The 18189-nt window shown below is 48.8% G+C and overlaps 1 protein-coding gene across 17 annotated transcripts in view; it reads left to right on the top strand.

Moving 5' to 3' along the window:
• The window catches only part of nfasca (neurofascin homolog (chicken) a), a 180438-nt gene that overhangs the window by 111847 nt on the left and 50402 nt on the right, over positions 1 to 18189 (top strand). For all 17 annotated transcript variants that reach the window (XR_013548864.1, XM_078420937.1, XM_078420944.1 and 14 more), the window contains 7 exons: positions 162 to 359; positions 2806 to 2876; positions 5252 to 5474; positions 6033 to 6148; positions 8975 to 9179; positions 11717 to 11839; positions 12754 to 12930. Coding sequence is in view for 16 of the 17 variants with exons in the window: in XM_078420937.1 (XP_078277063.1) it covers positions 162 to 359; positions 2806 to 2876; positions 5252 to 5474; positions 6033 to 6148; positions 8975 to 9179; positions 11717 to 11839; positions 12754 to 12930 (1113 nt within the window). In the remaining variant the exon portion in view is untranslated. The remainder of the gene's footprint in view (positions 1 to 161; positions 360 to 2805; positions 2877 to 5251; positions 5475 to 6032; positions 6149 to 8974; positions 9180 to 11716; positions 11840 to 12753; positions 12931 to 18189) is intronic.

The following is an 18189-nucleotide window of genomic DNA, read 5'->3' as shown; positions in this document are numbered from 1 at the left end:
CCCCGCCCCCTCCCCCCTCACCTCCCACTGCCTGGTCCCTCTTTGATCTCTCGCCGGGCCGAAGGGCCTGTTTTCATGCTGCATCTCCAAACTAAAAACGAAACCAGTTGAGACACATTGATGAATTCTTTGCTCTCACTACGCCGTCTCCCTCTTTGCAGAGTTCATTGTGCAGTACGAAGAAAACAGGTATGAGTCCAGAAAGTGGCACAATTTAACCAGGATTCCGGGAAACATCAACTCCGCAGTTTTGCAGCTCGCCCCCTACGTGAACTATCAGTTCCGGGTCATCGCAGTGAATGAAGTTGGTGAAGGTGCTCCTAGTCTCCCCTCTGAACGTTATCAGACGACCGGAGCAGGTAACAGTCCTGTCCTGCCCTTTCTATCATTGTTCTGCTGGCAATGACTTAACTCAAAGGCTGCACTATCTATCTATCTATCTATCTATCTATCTATCTATCTATCTATCTATCTATCTATCTATCTATCTATCTATCTATCTATCTATCTATCTATCTATCTATCTATCTATCTATCTATCTATCTATCTATCTATCTATCTATCTATCTATCTATCTATCTATCTATCTATCTATCTATCTATCTATCTATCTATCTATCTATCTATCTATCTATCTATCTATCTATCTATCTATCTATCTATCTATCTATCTATCTATCTATCTATCTATCTATCCATCTATCCGTCTATCCGTCTATCCGTCTGTCCGTCTGTCCGTCTGTCCGTCTGTCCGTCTGTCCGTCTGTCCGTCTGTCCGTCTGTCCGTCTGTCCGTCTCATCTTGTTAGTTTGTTTTTATATATATTTGTTTGATCCTGAAATACAGTCAAAACGGTACACGATCGCGCGACAATTTTAGGCCCACCTTACTCACCATTGGCCTGCGGTTCAAATGGTTGTTAAATTTTAAAAGTCATTCACGTTTAAAATTTTTAAAAATCACTTTTTAAACTTTAACAAATTTGATTGCCCCTACCACCTCCCCCCCGCATGAGGTCCAGCGCGTCCTGATTGGCTCCCTCTGTGCTTGACGTCACACATGCGCAGTTGGGGCCCGTTGATCTAATACTTACGTAAGTTGGCCGCCGGATCCGCGCGTGCGCAGTTGGGGGACGCAGTGCCCCCCGGGCCTAATACGGGATAAGGGCGGTCCAAACCAATTTAGCCCAATATACGGGATGTCCCGGCTAATACAGGACAGTTGGCAACCCTAGTGGCAATACTGCTTGGATGTAAATTTAGATCTGGAGATTTTATTTGATTATGTCCTTTCCCCGGTCGATTGCCCTTATGATACACGATGTCCAGAAAATAGACCGAACATTACGGGTATGACGGTATTAGCCACATGGAGAGAGGTTGGACAACCGTGCGTTGTTTTTTCTGAAGCGCCGCAGGTTGAGGTGAGACCTGATAGGAGTATACAAAGGTACACAGGGACACATCGGGTACATCAGTAGACAGTCAGAACCTTGTTCCACGGTTGAAATGTCAAAGACTAGAGGGCATAGCTTTGAGTGAGAGGGACAGGTTTTAAAGTAGATGGGCTTCCGACACAGAGGGTGGTGGGTGCCTGGCACCTGCTGCCAGGAGTAGGGGGTGGAGGCAGATACCATAGTGTCATTTAAGAGGCTTTTAGATAGGTGCATGGATATGTACTAGGTTAATTCCCGGAATGGCGGGACTGTCGTATGTTGAAAGACTGGAGCGGCTAGGCTTGTATACACTGGAATTTAGAAGGATGAGAGGGGATCTTATCAAAACATACAAGATTATTAAGGGGTTGGACACATTAGAAGCAGGAAACATGTTCCCAATGTTAGGGGGGTCCAGAACCAGGGGCCACAGTTTAAGAATAAGGGGTCGGCCATTTAGAACGGAGATGAGGAAAAACCTTTTCAGTCAGAGAGTTGTAAATCTGTGGAATTCTCTGCCTCAGAAGGCAGTGGAGGCCAATTATCTGAATGCATTCAAGAGAGAGTTAGATAGAGCTCTTGATAGCGGAGTCAGGGGGTATGGGGAGAAGGCAGGAACGGGGTACTGATTGAGAATGATCAGCCATGATCACATGCTGGCTCGAAGGGCCGAATGGCCTCCTCCTGCACCTATTGTCTATTGTCTATGGAGAGATATGGATCACATGCAGGCAGAGGAGATAGGTTTATCTTGGTATCATGTTCAGCACTGACATTGTGGGCCTGTTCTTGTGCGGTTATGTTCTACGTTCTTAAGGTGAAGTGGAATAACTCCTAACTGCCAGACATTCTTTTCCGCAGACTCCTGTGCTGTTATATAAAACAAAAGGGAATAAAATGAGAGAAGATGCAGGGTTTTTATTTGAGCTGCGATCATTTTCTCTCCTGCTTTTGCTCACTGAAATATCTTGGAGATAACACATCCATTCCTGGAAGGCATGGTGGCGCAGTGGTAGAGTTGCTGCCTTGCAGCGCCAGTGACATGGGTTCGATCCTGACTACGGGCGCTTGTCTGCACGGAGTTTGGCACGTTCTCCCCGTGACCTGCGTGGGTTTTTCTCCCAGATCTTCGGTTTCCTCCCATGCTCCAAAGACGTGCGGGTTTGTAGGTTAATTGGCTTTGGTGTAAATGTAAAATTGTCCCAAGGGTGTGTCGGATAGAGTCAGCGTGTGGGGATCGCTGGTCGGCGCGGTCTCGGTGCGCCTGTTTCCGCGCTGCATCTCTAAACTAAACTAAACTAAACTCCCATCTATTCTTGGAGCCTCGGGAAGTCTGGCCACCTGGCTTTAACATCACTTTGTCTCCCAGCTCCAGAGATGAATCCCACTGACGTCCGAGGGGCGGGAATATCGGAATCCAGCATGCAGATCAGCTGGACAGTAAGTGCAGTCTCCCACAAGTTCCCTCTGCCACGCAGAAACTCCACACTTTGCCAGTGGTCTATGAAGCCAGAGGAGGAAACACACGTAAACGTGGGTGGCACAGTGTCAGAGGGCAGTGAATCTGTGGAAGTCATTGCCACAGACGGCTGTGGAGGCCGAGACAGTGGATATTTTTAAGGCGGAGATTGACAGATTCTTGATTAGTGCGGGTGTCAGGGGTTCTGAAGGCAGGGGAATGGGGTTGAGGGAGAGATAGATCAGCCGTGATTGAATGGCGGAGTGGACTTGGTGGGCCGAATGGCCTAGTTCCGCTCCGAGAACCTATGAGCAGTGGTGCAGCGGGTAGAGCTGCTGCCTCACAACGGCAGAGATCCGAGTCCAATCCTGAGCTTGGACGCTGTCTGTGTGGAGTTTGCACGCTCTGCCTGCGACCGCGTGGTTTCCCTCTGGGTCTCCAGTTTCATTCCACGTCCAAAAGACGCGCGGGTTTGTAGGTTAATTGGTCTCTGAACACTGCGCCCGGTGTGTAGGGACTGGATGTAATAAAGTGGGACAACATAGAACGAGTGTGAACGGGCAATCAGTGGTCGACGTGGATTCGGTGAGCCGATGTTGCGTCACTGTGGAGCAGTGGGGCAGACAAAATGTAGAAACAAAGAAATGCAGACGCATGTTTACACCAAAAGGTAGATGCAACATGCAGGAGTAACTCAGCGGATCAGGCAGCATCTCGGGAGAATAGGGGATGCTTAGCATTTCGGGTCAATAGACAATAGGTGCAGGAGGAGGCCATTCGGCCCTTTGAGCCAGCGCCGCCATTCAATGTGATCATGGCTGATCATTCTCAATCAGTACCCCGTTCCTGCCTTCTCCCCATACCCCCTGACTCCGCTATCCTTAAGAGTTCTATCTAGCTCTCTCTTGAAAGCATTCAGAGAATTGGCCTCCACTGCCTTCTGAGGCAGAGAATTCCACAGATTCACAACTCTCTGACTGAAAAAGTTTTTCCTCATCTCAGTTCTAAATGGCCTACCCCTTATTCTTAAACTGTGGCCCCTGGTTCTGGACTCCCCCCAACATTGGGAACATGTTTCCTGCCTCTAACGTGTCCAACCCCTTAATAATCTTATACGTTTCGATAAGATCGGGACCCTTCTCCAGTCGTTTTGGACTGTAAAAGAAAATGGTGCCAAACCCTGGCGGCTCTTGCATATGGACTCAGTGAGCTGTTCCAGTCCTCGAGTCACGGCGCCAGGCGGAAGAGCGCTCTGCCCGAAGCCGGCCGCCTGCCCCTTTTCCAGGGTTACGTCCGCGCCCGGGTGGTGTTAGAGAGGGACCGCGCGCTGTCCACGGGCACCCTGGGGGGTTTCCGGGACCGCTGGGCACCGCGGGAAGGGGGGGGTGTTGAATGCCTCCTGAACAAGGAGTATAAGATAGTCGTATAATCATTTATAGTTTGTCTTGCATTGTGGCAGTGGGTTCTGTTTTGGTTTTACTGTATTGTAAATATTATTTTAATATTTGAATAAATATTTTTGATTAATAAAAAAAGTGAGCTGTTCCTGTACATTTGATACTTAATGGGGTCCTTACATATGGCAATAATCTTACTGATCTATTAATATCCTTGCACCTTGGTACACGTGGTAATAAAAGAACCCATTGAACTTTTACCTACGGTTTCTGCATTTGAGTTCAGTTAATTGCCACACGTGTACCGAGGTACAGTGTACGCCTTAACCAACCTGATCTCCCGGTGGCTGAGCACTTCAACTCCTCCTCCCACTCCCAGTCTGACCTTTCTGTCATGGGCCTCCTCCAGTGCCATAGTGAGGCCCACCGCAAATTGGAGGAACAGCACCTCATATTTCGCCTGGGCAGATTGCAGCCCAGCGGTATGAACATCGACTTCTACAACTTTAGATAGTTCCTCTGTCCCTCTCTTCCCCTCCCCCTTCCCAGATCTCCCTCTATCTTCCTGCTTCCACCTATATCCTTCCTTTGTCCCGCCCCCCCCCCCCCCGACATCAGTCTGAAGAAGGGTCTCGACCCGAAACGTCGCCCATTCCTTCTCTCCTGAGATGCTGCCTGACCTGCTGAGTTACTCCAGCCTTTTGTGATACCTTCGAGGTACAGTGAAAAGCTTTTGTTGCGTGCTAACCAGTCAGCGGAAAGACGATACATGATTGCAATCGAGCCGTCCACAGTGTACAGATACAGGATAAAGGGAATAACGTGAATAAGGTTCAGTGCAAGATGAAGCCAGTAAAGTCCGGTCATAGACAGTCCGAGGGTGGGTTTAGTTGCCGGTCGGTTTCTGCCGACCCCTCGTGTAGATGTTCATGCCTGGGTTTCATTTTGCTGTGTTTCAGCCCCTGTCTGCTACCCAGGTCAGTGGCCTGAATGTCAGGTACGTGATCAGCTGGAGGCAGCGGGACCTGGGCGGGGAATGGTCAACAGTCACAGTGACCAAGCCCAGTTACGTTGTCTCTCCGACGCCCCTCTTCACGCCGTACGAGATCAAAGTGCAGGTGCTGAATGATTTTGGCCCCGGTCCCGAGCCGGACATCATCATCGGATACTCGGGCGAAGAATGTAAGTGTACTCCGTGGAAGGTCTGGGAATTGCTTCCCCGTTGAACGAGTGTACTTCACCGCCCATCAGCCATGATCGTATTGAATGGGGGTGATGGCTCGAAGGGCCGAATGGCCTATTCCTCAACCTTTTCTCTATGTTTCTACGTTTCTCCGCTGGACACTTTAGCGGAGATCTTCTGACAGGGAGGGGGCCTCAGGCTCACCATGGTAAACACCGCTCCCACCTCACAGCGGTAGAGTTGCTGCCTTCCAGCGCCAAGAACCCGGGTTCGATCCTGACCACGGGTGCTTGTTGTACGTTCTTCCCCGTGATCTGCCTGGGTTTTCTCCAATATCTCCAGTTTCCTCCCACTTTCCAAAGACGTGCATGTCTGTAGGTTATTTGGCTTTAGTAAAAATTGCAAATTGCCCGCTGGTGTGTCGGACGGCACTGGTGTACGGGATGAACGCTGGTCGGCACGGACACAGTGGGCCGAAGGGCCTGTTGCATCTCTAAACTCTAACATCTAAAGTTCCTTGAGGGATGGACTTTGACCTGTTTTGTGCTTGCATTTAGATCCAAACGCAGCACCAACGAGCTTATCCGGGAGGCATGTCAACAGCACGGCCATTTTGTTGCAGTGGAGGGCGATTCCACAAGAAAATATCCGGGGATATCTCATCGGCTATCGAGTAAGTAGCTGGATGGTCTCGACCCGAAACATCACCTCTCCATGTTCTCCAGAGATGCTGCCTGACCCCATTGAGTCACTCAACCACTTTGTGTCCTTGTGTGCCTCGAATAAGATTCCAGGATGTGGCTGCAAGCTGGATTAAAGAGCAGGGATAATGCATAGGTTACTGATCTTAGGGGAGTTTGGCATGTGGGTTGCATTCGCAGTCGGCACATGCCAGGCAGAATCTCTACGGGCACAACCAGAACATTGTTAATAAACCGCACATCCATTCAGTCTTTCAAGATGGCCTCCCATCTTGAATGGACAACGCAAGTCATTACCTTCAAAGAACTCTACATAAATGATCTGGATGTCAACGTACAGGGCATGATCAGCAAGTTTGCAGATGACACAAAGGTAGGGGGGGGTGGTGAATAGCGAGGAAGGGATCTGCAAGCTGCAGGAAGATATAGATGAGATGGTCAGATGGGCGGAGCAGTGGCAGATGGAATTTAATCCTGAAAAGTGCGAGGTGATGCACTTTGGCAGAAATAACTTGGAGAGGGAGTACACCATGAATGGAAGGACCCTAGGGAAGACAGGGGTACAGAGGGACCTTGGAGTACAGGTACACAAGTCCTTGAAGGCAGCAGGACAGGTGGACAGGGTGGTCAAAAAGGCATATGGGTTACTGGCCTTCATTAGCCGGGGCATCGAATATAAAAGTAGGGGGTAATGATGGAATTGTACAGAACACTGGTGAGGCCACAGCTGGAGTATTGTGTACAGTTCTGGTCACCACATTGTAGGAAGGATGTGGTGGCTTTGGAGAGGGTGCAGAGGAGATTCACCAGGATGCTGCCAGGGATGAAGGGCCTCGGCTATGAGGAGAGACTGAGCAGACTGGGGTTGTTTTCCCTGGAGCAGAGAAGGCTGAGAGGGGACATGATCGAGGTGTACAAGATCATGAGGGGCATAGATAAGGTAGATGGCGGGGAACTTCTTCCACTGGTGGAAGGTTCAACAACGAGGGGACATAGATACAGGGTAAGGGGAGGGAGGTTTCGGGGGGATGTGAGAAAGAACTTTTTCACCCAGAGGGTGGTTGGAGTCTGGAACTCACTGCCTGGGGTGGTGGTGGGGGTGGGAACACTCACAACGTTTAAGAGGCATTTGGATGGGCACTTGAAATGCTACAACATTCAGGGCTACGGTCCAAATGCGGGAAAATGGGATTAAAATTAGACTGTGTTTGGTAACGGGCGGCGCGGACACGATGGGCCGAAGGGCCTCTTTCTGTGCTGTAGGACTCTATGACTCTATGACTCTAACCTACTTCCAAAGAAGATGAGAAGGAATGATGTCTGAGATTGGCAGAGGAAGGTGAGAGGAGGCTGTGCCTAACCTGTAAAGACAAGGAACTGCAGATGCTGGTTTACCAAGGACAGACTCAAAATGATGAAGTAACTCAGCATCCCTGGAGAACATGTAACAAGAATCTGAGGGGTAACTATTTTCACACAAATGGTGGTGGGTGTTTGGTGCAAGCTGCCACAGGAGGTCGTAGAGGCTGGGACCATCCCAACATTTAAGAAACAGTTAGACAGGTACATGGATAGGACAGGTTTTGAGAGATATGGACCAAACACGAGCAGGTGGGACATGTTGGCCGGTGTGGGCAAGTTGGGCCAAAGGGCCTGTTGCCACACTATATCACTCTATGAGTATGTCTCGATGACTCTAACATGGATTGGTGATGTTTCGGGTCGGGACCCTTCTTCAGGCCGATTTACTGACTAAGAATCAGTCTGAAGAAGAGTCCCGACCTGAAACGTCACCTATCCATGTTCTCCAGTGATGCTGCCTGACCCGCTGAGTTACTCCAGCATTTTGTGTCTTCCCAGTGCCTAACCTGCCCTCAGCAGAGCTGTGGGAGGAAGACCCGACTCCTCTCAGCAGCCAGTTTAATCAATGGCTTCCTAGCTAGATGGTCTATTATAATCCAGAATATTATACACTCCATGCCTTCATGGTTCAATGTAATGATTCAGTCAGAGTGAAGAAAGGTCCTGACCTGAAATGTTCTCTATCTATGAATTGGACAGCTTTGGACAGGTTTGGAGGGAAATGGGCCAAACTCAGGCAGGTGGGACTAATGTAGGTGGAACATGTTGGCCGGTGTGGGCAAGATGGGCCGAAGGACCTGTTTCCACGCTGTATCACTCTATGACTCTGAGACTTTATCTATTTTCTCCAGGGATGCCGCCTGACCCGCCAAGTTACAAAGAAACATAGAACATAGGTGCAGGAGGAGGCCATTCGGCCCTTCGAGCCAGTACCGCCATTCAATATGATCATGGCTGATCATCCAAAATCAGTGCCCCGTTCCTGCTTTCTCCCCATATCCTTTGATTCCGTTAGCCCTACAAGCTATATCTAGCTCTCTCTTGAAAACATCCAGTGAATTGGCCTCCATTGCCTTCTGAGGCAGGAAATTCCACAGATTCACAACTCTCTGGGTGAAAAAGGTTTGTCCTCACCTCAGTATTAAATGGCCTACCCATTTATTCTTACACTGTGATCCTGGACTCTGGACTCCCCCAACATGGGGAACATTTTTTTCCTGCATCTAGCCTGTCCAATCCCTTAAGAATTTTAAGGGATGGCCGTGCTGGCTCGAAGGGCCAAATGGCCTCCTCCTGCACCTATTTTCTATGTTTCTAATTTTACATGTTTCGCTAAGATCCCCTCTCGTCCTTTCTAAATCCCAGTGAATGTAGGCCGGTGTCCAACCTATCGCAGAAGGTAGGGGCAATCTAACTGGGTGTCTTCTCGTGCACAGGTTCAGTACTGGAACGAGGGCAGTCTGCTGAAGACCAGCCGGCACAGGTCACGCATGAAGGTGATGGACTCCCAAAGCCGGCGGTCGCATGCCGTGGTGTCGGGCTTGCAACCGTACAGCGTCTACAAGCTGCAGGTGGCCGCTGTCAACGGCAGGGGCGCTGGCGGCTGGAGCGAGGTGTTTGCCATCAACACCACGGAGGGAGGTAGGTGGCGACCCCGCCCAGGAGACCAGCCAACCCTTCGTCTGCGCAGGAAGGAACTGCAGACGATGGTTTGAGCCCAAGGTAGACACCGAAGATAGATCTTGATCAGTGCAGCAGATCTACCAGCCACATCAACCAACCAGACCAGCGGGTCACAGCCTCAGAAGTAAAGGGCATTCCTTTAGGAAGGAGATGAGGAGCAACTCCTTCAGACAGAGGGTGGTGAATCTGTGGGATTCATTGCCACAGAAGGCTGTGGAGGCCAAGTCAGTGGATATTTTTAAGGCAGAGACAGATAGATTCTTGATTAGTGCGGGTGTCAGAGGTTAAGAGGAGAAGGCAGGAGAATGGGGTTAGGAGGGAGAGATTGATCAGCCATGATTAAATGGCAGAATAGACTTGATGGGCCGAATGGCCTAATTCTACTCCTGATCCTTATGACCTTAAAAAGCTGGAGTAACTCAGTGGGACAGGCAGCATCTCTGGAGAGAAGGAATGGGTGACGTTTTGGGTCGAGAGCCTTCTTCAACACTTTTACCCTGTGCTGTATATCAAAAATATCGAGACGAGAGGCTTTGATTCGTTTAGTTTAGAAATACAGTGCAGAAACAGGCGCAGACCAGCGATCCCTGAACATGAACACTACACACACCAGGGACAATTTACACTTACACCAAGCTAATTAACCTACAGACCTGTACGTCTTAGGAGTGTGGGAGAGAATCAAAGATCCTGGAGAAAACCCACGCAGGTCAGGGGGAGAACGTGCAAACTCCGTACAGACAGCACCTGTGGTCAGGGTTGAACCGGGGTCTCTGGCGCTGTGAGGCAGCAACTCTACCGCTGATCCAACCTTGTGTGGAATTTTGTATCTTTGACCAAGTACAATTTTTTTGTCCAGCAATTGGACGACCGATCTGAAGTGCCCCAGACTAATCATCTAAATAATTTGTCTCCATCCTCTTTAAAATTTCTTACCAAATTACAGTAGTTTGAGAACACAGTTATGAAGCGGACAACGTTGTGGGGCAGTTTATAGAGCCCCTGCTTTACATAGAAACATAGACACGTCAAACATAGGTGCAGGAGGAGGCCATTTGGCACTTCGAGCCAGCACCGCCATTCAATATGATCATGGCTGATCATCCACAATCAGTAACCCGTGCCTGCCTTCTCCCCATATCCCTTGATTCCATTAGCCCATCGAGCTCTATCTAGCTCTCTTTTTTAATTCATCCAGTGAATTGGCCTCCACTGCCCTCTGTGGCAGAGAATTCCCCAAATTCACGACTCTCTGGGTGAAATGGTTTCTTCTCACCTCAGTTTTAAATGGCCTCCCCTTTATTCTTAGACTGTGTGTGGCCCTGGTTCTGGACTCCCCCAACATTGGGAACATTTTTCCTTCATCTGGCTTGTCCAGTCCTTTTATAATTTTATACGTCTCTATAAGATCCCCTCTCATCCTTCCAAACTCCAGTGAATACAAGCCCAGTCTTTGCGGCACCAAAGACCCGGGTTGGATCCTGACCTCGGGTGCTGTCTGTGTGGAGTTTGCACGTGCACCCTGTGACAGTGTGGGTTTGCTCCAGGTGCTCCAGTTTCCGCCCACATCCCAAAGACGGGCAGGCTTGTCGGTTCTCTCCAGAGATGCTGCCTGTGCCGCTGAGTTACTCCAGCATTTTGTGTCTCTCGCAGGTTTGTAGGTTAATTGGCCTCTGTAAAATTGTTCCCAGTGTGCAGAGAGTGGACGTGGAAGTGGGATAATATAGGACTTGGGTGGACGGGCGACCAATGGTCGGTGTGGACTCGGTCCACGTTTCCACGTTTTATCGTTCAATCAATTTAATCCAACACGAGAGTTTAGTTCCACTGAACTTGTTGATAGCGTTGGTAACTATCAAGATCCCTCTTTTCGGAGCTGTCTCCGGATGTCATAAGTCATGTCATAAGTGACAGGAGTAGAATTAGGCCATTCGGCCCATCAAATCTACTCCGCCATTCAATCGTGGCTGATCTATCTCCCCCTCCTAACCCCATTCTCCTGCCTTCTCCCCACAACCCCTGACACCCGCACTAATCAAGAATCTATCTCTCTCTGCCTTAAAAATATCTGCAGGCAACGAATCCCACAGATTCACCACCCTCTGACTAAATAAATGTCTCCTCATCTCCTTCCTAAAAGAACGTCCTTTAATTCTGAGGCTGTGACCTCTAGTCCTAGACTCTCCCACTAGTGGAAACAATCTCTCCACATCCACTCTGCCAAGCCGTTCATTATTCAGTATGTTTCAATGTGGACCCCCACTCATTCTTCTAAACTCCAGAGAGTGCAGGCTCATTGCCGACAAACGCTCATCATAGGTTAACCTACTCATTCCTGGGATCGTTCTCGTAAACCTCCTCTGGACCCTCCACGGAGCCAGCACATCGTTCCTCAGATGTGGGGCCCAAAAATTGCTCACGGTGTGAAATTGCCCAAAATTGCTCACAATGTCACAACTCTGGTGATTAACGTTTCTGTCCAATTTCTCTCGCAGTGCCTGGGAAGCCAGATTCCCTCAGGATTCGACAACCGGACCTGGAATCGATTACTTTGCAATGGACTCCCCCTCGGCAACCAAATGGGATTATCACGGGCTACACCATTCTGTACCACCCATGTACGTATATGAAGGTTGTGTAAATGTTCGGGGATCGCTGGTCGGCTCCTGTTTCTGCACTGTATCCCTAAACTAAATTAAACTAAACTAAACTAAACTAAACTAAACCTCTCATCTCTATATTTTTGATATACAGCACAGGGTAAGAGCACTGAAGAAGGGTCTCGACCGGAAACGTCACCCATTCCTTCTCTCCAGAGATGCTGCCTGCCCCGCTGAGTTACTCCAGCTTTTTGAGTTCATAAGGACACAAGAAATAGGAGTAGAACTGGCCATTCGGCCCATCAAGTCTACTCCGCCATTATATCATGGCTGATCTATCTCTCCCTCCGAACTCCATTCTCCTGCCTTCTCCCCCTAACCCCTGACACCCATACTAATCAAGAATCTATCAGTTTCTGCCTGAAATATATCCACTGACTTGGCCTCCACAGCCATCTGTGGCAATGATTCCCACAGATTCACCGCCATCTGGCTAAAGAAATTCCTCCTGATCTCGAGGAAGGAGAGATAGATCAGCCATGTCTTCCTTTGGGAAGAACATCCTTTAATTCTGAGGCTGTGCCCTCTGGCGCTGGACTCTCCCACTGGTGGAAACGTGCTCTCCACATCCGCTCTGTCCCGGCCTGGGCGTGGAGAGCACGTTAATTCCTGGGATGGCGGGACTGTCGTATGTTGAAAGAAATGAGCGACTGGGCTTGTATACACGGGAATTTAGAAGGATGAGAGGGGATCTGATTGAAACGTATATAAGATTATGAAGGGATTGGACACGTTAGAAACAGGAAACATGTTCCCGATGTTGGGGGGAGTCCAGAACCAGGGGCCACAGTTTAAGAATAAGGGGTAGGCCATTTAGAACCGAGATGAGGAAAAACGTGCACTGTTAACCTCACTTCCTTTGTCACTTCCAGTAACCGGCTCCCGGGCGAGGCGGAATTCCACAATTCCCAGACTTCCGCCCGACATGACCACCTACAAGTTGGAACGTGTCGATGCCAACACCAAGTACAGGTTCTACGTCTTTGCCCAAACCCGCCAGGGGTACGGAGTGCCCATCGTGTTGGACTCGCCCAACTTCCAAAACGAAGGTAAGAGAACCTGGAAGGTAACATCACTGGAACCTCGGATTAAATAACGCCATGCTCCTTCCTCGGTCTGAACACCAGTTGTACAGGGCCCACCTGGAGTACCGTGTGCAGTTTTGGTCTCCAAATTTGAGGAAGGACACTCTTGCTATTGAGGGCATAGGTTCACCAGGTTAATTCCTGGGATGACAGGACTGTCGCATGTTGAAAGGAATGAGCGACTGGGCTTGTATACACGGGAATTTAGAAGAATGAAAGGGGATCTTATCGAAACGTATATAAGATTATGAAGGGATTGGACACGCTGGAGGCAGGAAACATGTTCCCGATGTTGGGGAAGTCCAGAACCAGGGGCCACAGTTTAAGAATAAGGGGTAGGCCATTTAGAACTGAGATAAGGAAAAACTTTTTCACCCAGAGAGTTGTGAATCTGTGGAATTCTCTGCCTCAGAAGGCAGTGGAGGCCAATTCTCTGGATGGCTTTCAAGAGAGAGTTAGATAGAGCTCTTAAAGATAGCGGAGTCAAGGGATAGGGGGAGAGGGCAGGAACGGGTTACTGATTGTGGATGATCAGCCATGATCACAGTGAATGGCGGTGCTGGCTCGCAGGGCCGAATGGCCTACTCCTGCACCTATTGTCTATTGACATTTGGTTCCACTGACGCCATTTTGTGTCCCCCCCCCCCCCGCAAATGAGGAGCAGTGCCAGGACAAAATGGCCGAAGTGGCTTTGAGAATGCTCGCAACGGTGAAAAACGGCAGGGACCACTTGGCGGAAGGCACTGAAAGATAACGGATCCCCCCCCAATGATGGAGCATTAAGATCACCTCAGTCCTATCAAACTCAATACCTCACCGCCCCTCTCCCACTACACTTGCCTTCCTCCACACACCACTTGGATGAGCCTCGCGCAGTTTATCCCCGTTACAGCCCGTGCATGCGAATGGCCCCCTTCTCAACCCCGTAATCGCCAGTCTTCCTGCCGTGATACTCTCTCATAAGAACAACAGGTTTTACGGTCACGCTCGCAATGAACTGGTTCACCTATGTTCAGCTTTACACTGCAGTGACCAGTGCGTTGAATCTAGATGTTCAAAGCCAACACATTTTTAGATTTAGATTTAGATTCTACAGCGCGGAAACAGGCCCTTTCGGCCCACCAAGTCCGCGCCGCCCAGTGATCCCCGCACATTAACACTATCCTACACACACCAGGGACAATTTTTACATTTACCCAGTCAATTAACCTACAAACCTGCACGTCTTTGGAGTGTGGGAGGAAACCGAAGATCTCGGAGAAAACCCACGCAGGTCACGGGGAGAACGTACAAACTCCGTACAGACGGCGCCCGTAGTCAGGATCGAACCTGAGTCTCCGGCGCTGCATTCGCTGTAAGGCAGCAACTCTACTGCTGCGCCACCGTGCCGCCCTATCGAAGGCCTGCTGTTCATCTCCCGCATCTGCAACACTAAAATTGGTCACCACGCCAGTTCTTTATTTCAGGCATTCTCCAAAGTTAGCATTGCTCCTTGTCTTTCTTTGTGGGCAAAAGAGTGAAGAATTTATTCTCAGTTTAAAGAGCCATTGTGTTACTCTGAAGCGTTACACGTTTCCAACGATGTTGGGGGTGTCCAGAACCGGGGGTCACAGTTTAAAAATAAGGGGTAGGCCATTTAGGACTGAGATGAGAAAAAAACTTTTTCCATCCAGAGAGTTGTGAATCTGTGGAATTCTCTGCCACAGAATGCAGTGGAGGTCGATTCACTGGATGTTTTCAAGAGAGAATTAGATTTAGCTCTTAGGGCTGAAGGAATCAAGGGATTATGGGGAAAAAGCAGGAACCGGGTACTGATTTTAGATGATCATATGGAATGGCGGTGCTGGCTCGAAGGGCTGAATGGCCTACTCCAGCACTTATTTTGTATGTTTTTCTATGCTCTTGGCAGGCATACAATGTGAATACTCAATGAGTATTCACAGACTCAATACCTTGTTACATGTACCTTGGTAGAGTGAACATGTACACTGCAGACCAGGTACACCAGGTTAGGTCTATATATCCCACTTGTTCTACTGGTAATATAGTATAATTGTTATTCGTACATCAATAGGAAGGTCTTTGTGATCCCAATATCTGATGTGCTTAACTCCTTCCGTTCCATCCTGCTTTTTCTTTTGGAGATTCAGATCTGTTGATGCTAATAAATTTGTCCGTTCAAACAGGTTTCAAAAGGAGCCAAAAGGAGCACTGTCCAAAATGTGCTTCTTTATGAATGAATGAATGAATGAATGAATGAATACTTTATTGACAAGTCACAGTGAAATTCTTTGCTTGCATACCCAAGGTGTGCAAATACTCGCCCGTATAGGGCACATACAAAGTTACAAAGCATCCCCCGCGCCAGGTCCCCCTTTGTTCTCCCCCTCCTCACGGTGCCCCCCCCCCACGCCGGCTCCCCATTGTCCATGGTTCCCCATCGTCCACTGTTCCCATTGTCCATTGTTCCCATTGTCCATTGTTCCCCATTATCCATTGTTCCCATTGTCAATCATTCCCATTGTCCATTGTTCCCAATTGTCAATTGTTCCCATTGTAAATCGTTCCCATTGTCCATTGTTCCCAATTGTCAATTGTTCCCATTGTAAATCGTTCCCATTGTCCATTATTCCCGTTGTACATTGTTCCCAATTGTCAATTGTTCCCATTGTCCATTGTTCCCATCATCCATTGTTCCCATCGTCCATTGTTCCCATTGTCCATTGTTCCCATTGTCCATTGTTCCCATCGTCCATTGTTCCCATCATCCATTGTTCCCATCGTCCATTGTTCCCATTGTCCATTGTTCCCATTGTCCATTGTTCCCATCGTCCATTGTTCCCATCATCCATTGTTCCCATTGTCCATTGTTCCCCGTTATCCATTGTTCCCCATTGTCCGTTGTGCTTCATGGCGCCCCCCCCCCCCCCCCATGCCGGCTCCCCATTGTATATCTTTTACTGACTTCTGTGACCCAACTAAACAGTGAGAACTAGGCCAATTCAGTGTCATTAGTGACGCCTGGTTGACTTGCGATGCTCAGGTAAGCTTGGTGATAGACTTTGGTCCGTGTTTGGTCTGTTTGTAAAACCAGAGGAACAATCATTCGTGCCTTGACTTTCCAGTTTTTCTCCTCGTCCTCCCAGTGCCATCGAAAGCAGGTCTTTGAGATGTTTCCTCATTCAGGGCCCCAACACAATCCCAGGGCCAAGAATCTCAGCTTTTTTCTCTTAGGATTGGGACCAGCTGCATTTCTTCCCCATTTGTCCACCCAACATCCCTGATCTCCTCTCCCTGCAAGAAAACAAAGAGGCATCTCTGGAGGGAAAGAATGGGTGACATTTCGGGTCCAGACCCTTCTTCAAGCCGTTCCTTCTCTCCAGAGATGTTGTCTGTCCGGCTGAGTTGCTCGGGCATTTTGTGTCTCTCTTCCACAGTTCTCCACATTGCTTCCCTCTTGATATCACACCTTCCCCAGTCAATAATGGGCCTACCAGGCACCACCCTGCCTGAGGTCATTTGTGGCCGGTCCTTGCCTCCAACTCTTCCCCCCCTCCTCACCCTCTATTTTCAGTCTGAAGAAGGGACCCGACCCAAAAACGTCACCCACCTTTTTTCTCCAGAGATGCTGCCTGACCCACCAGCGTTTTGTGTCTATCTTCGTCAGAAACCAGCATCTGCAGTTCCTTTTTTTCTACATTTTGTCTTTGCCTTGTCCAGCCAAGGCAAGGGGGCTTCCACACCTTGTCTCTCGAGACTTGCTCTGCACAGGCTAGGCAGACCCTCTCCTCCTTCTGACCCCAATGTGGAATTCTCCGGTGGGATTGGGATCAAGTCCTGGCCTCTTGAGTTGTTGAATCTTACCCGGATTAAGTTGGGATTCCATCAGGGCAGGCATAAAGGGAATGTCATTGATGTCTGAGAATAAGTTACAGATTGTAAGTGAGTGAAAGGATTCAGACACTCACTATTCAATACATCTAATACATCCAATAAATTGTTGACTTAAAATCTGTATAAAATTCAGATGGTTCACGTTAAAATAAGAAGGGCGTATGTGAGCTAGGAAATCCAATCTGAATTATGGGTTGATATTGGATACTAGGAATGTGTTAGCACAACTAGGGTGGCACGGTGGCATGTAGGGTGGCACGAATAGGGTGGCACGGAGGTAAGAGCTACTGCCTCACAGCGTCAGAGACCCAGGTTCGATCCCGACTGCGGGTGCTTTTGTACGTTCTCCCCGTGACCTGCCTGGGTTTGCTCCAAGATCAACGGTTTCCTCCCGCACTCCAAAGTCGTGCAGGTTTGTAGGTTAATTGGCTTGATATAAATGTGTAGGGTAGTGTTAATGTCCGGGGATCGCTGGTCGGTGCAGACTCGGTGGGCAGAAGGGCCTGTTTCCACGCTGTTTCTCTAAACTAAACTAAACTAAACTAATCAAGAACATGTAGAAGGAATTTGTGTTGCTACAATCAAGAACTTTTGCGGTTGAAAGTTAAAATGAACAGAAGGAACATCATTTCAAAACTCTACTGCCCAGGGCTGACGTATCACATTGATGGTACCAATTTATAGCATTCCACTCTATATTTGTATAGAATTCTATCTGAAAAAAAGATGTTCTGATAGTTTATACGAATAATTTTTGATGGCCTGGAAGGTTTTATTGACTCGGATTTAATTGATGTTTCAGATCAATTCAGGTAAAGGATAGACACAAATATACCTTTACCAAATAATTTTTTTTCAAGGATAGACACAAATAAACAACAGGCAACAGTCTAAGTTCATGTTCACGAGTTCTAGGAGCAGAATTAGGCCATTCGGCCCATCAAGTCTACTCCGCCATTCGATCATGGCTGATCTATCAACCCCATTCTCCTGCCTTCGCCCCGTAACCCCTGATCTCTGACAGGAATGGATTCATTTAAATTGTAAGATAATCTATCAAATGAGTCACAGTCTGGAATCAATTGAGAGATTCAAAGAGGCTTAAGTAAAACTAGATCAAGTGAACCCGTTGGGCCCAAACCTCTCCCTCTTCCCCATCCCCTCTCCCCACTCCTCCCCACTCCTCCCCATCCCCCTCCCTCCCTCGTCCCCTCCCCTTCCCCCTCCTCTCCCCCGTTCCCCTCCCCCACTCCCCCACTCCATCCCCCTCAACCCCCCCCTTATCCTCCCTCTCTCCCCCCCCCCCCTCCCTAGGAGATAGATTTAAAC

The sequence above is a fragment of the Rhinoraja longicauda genome, chromosome 24 (genome assembly GCF_053455715.1).
Source record: "Rhinoraja longicauda isolate Sanriku21f chromosome 24, sRhiLon1.1, whole genome shotgun sequence".
NCBI lineage: Eukaryota > Metazoa > Chordata > Chondrichthyes > Rajiformes > Arhynchobatidae > Rhinoraja > Rhinoraja longicauda.
The sequence above is the reverse complement of the archived record's forward strand: the minus strand, read 5'-3'. Positions and strand labels throughout refer to the sequence as shown.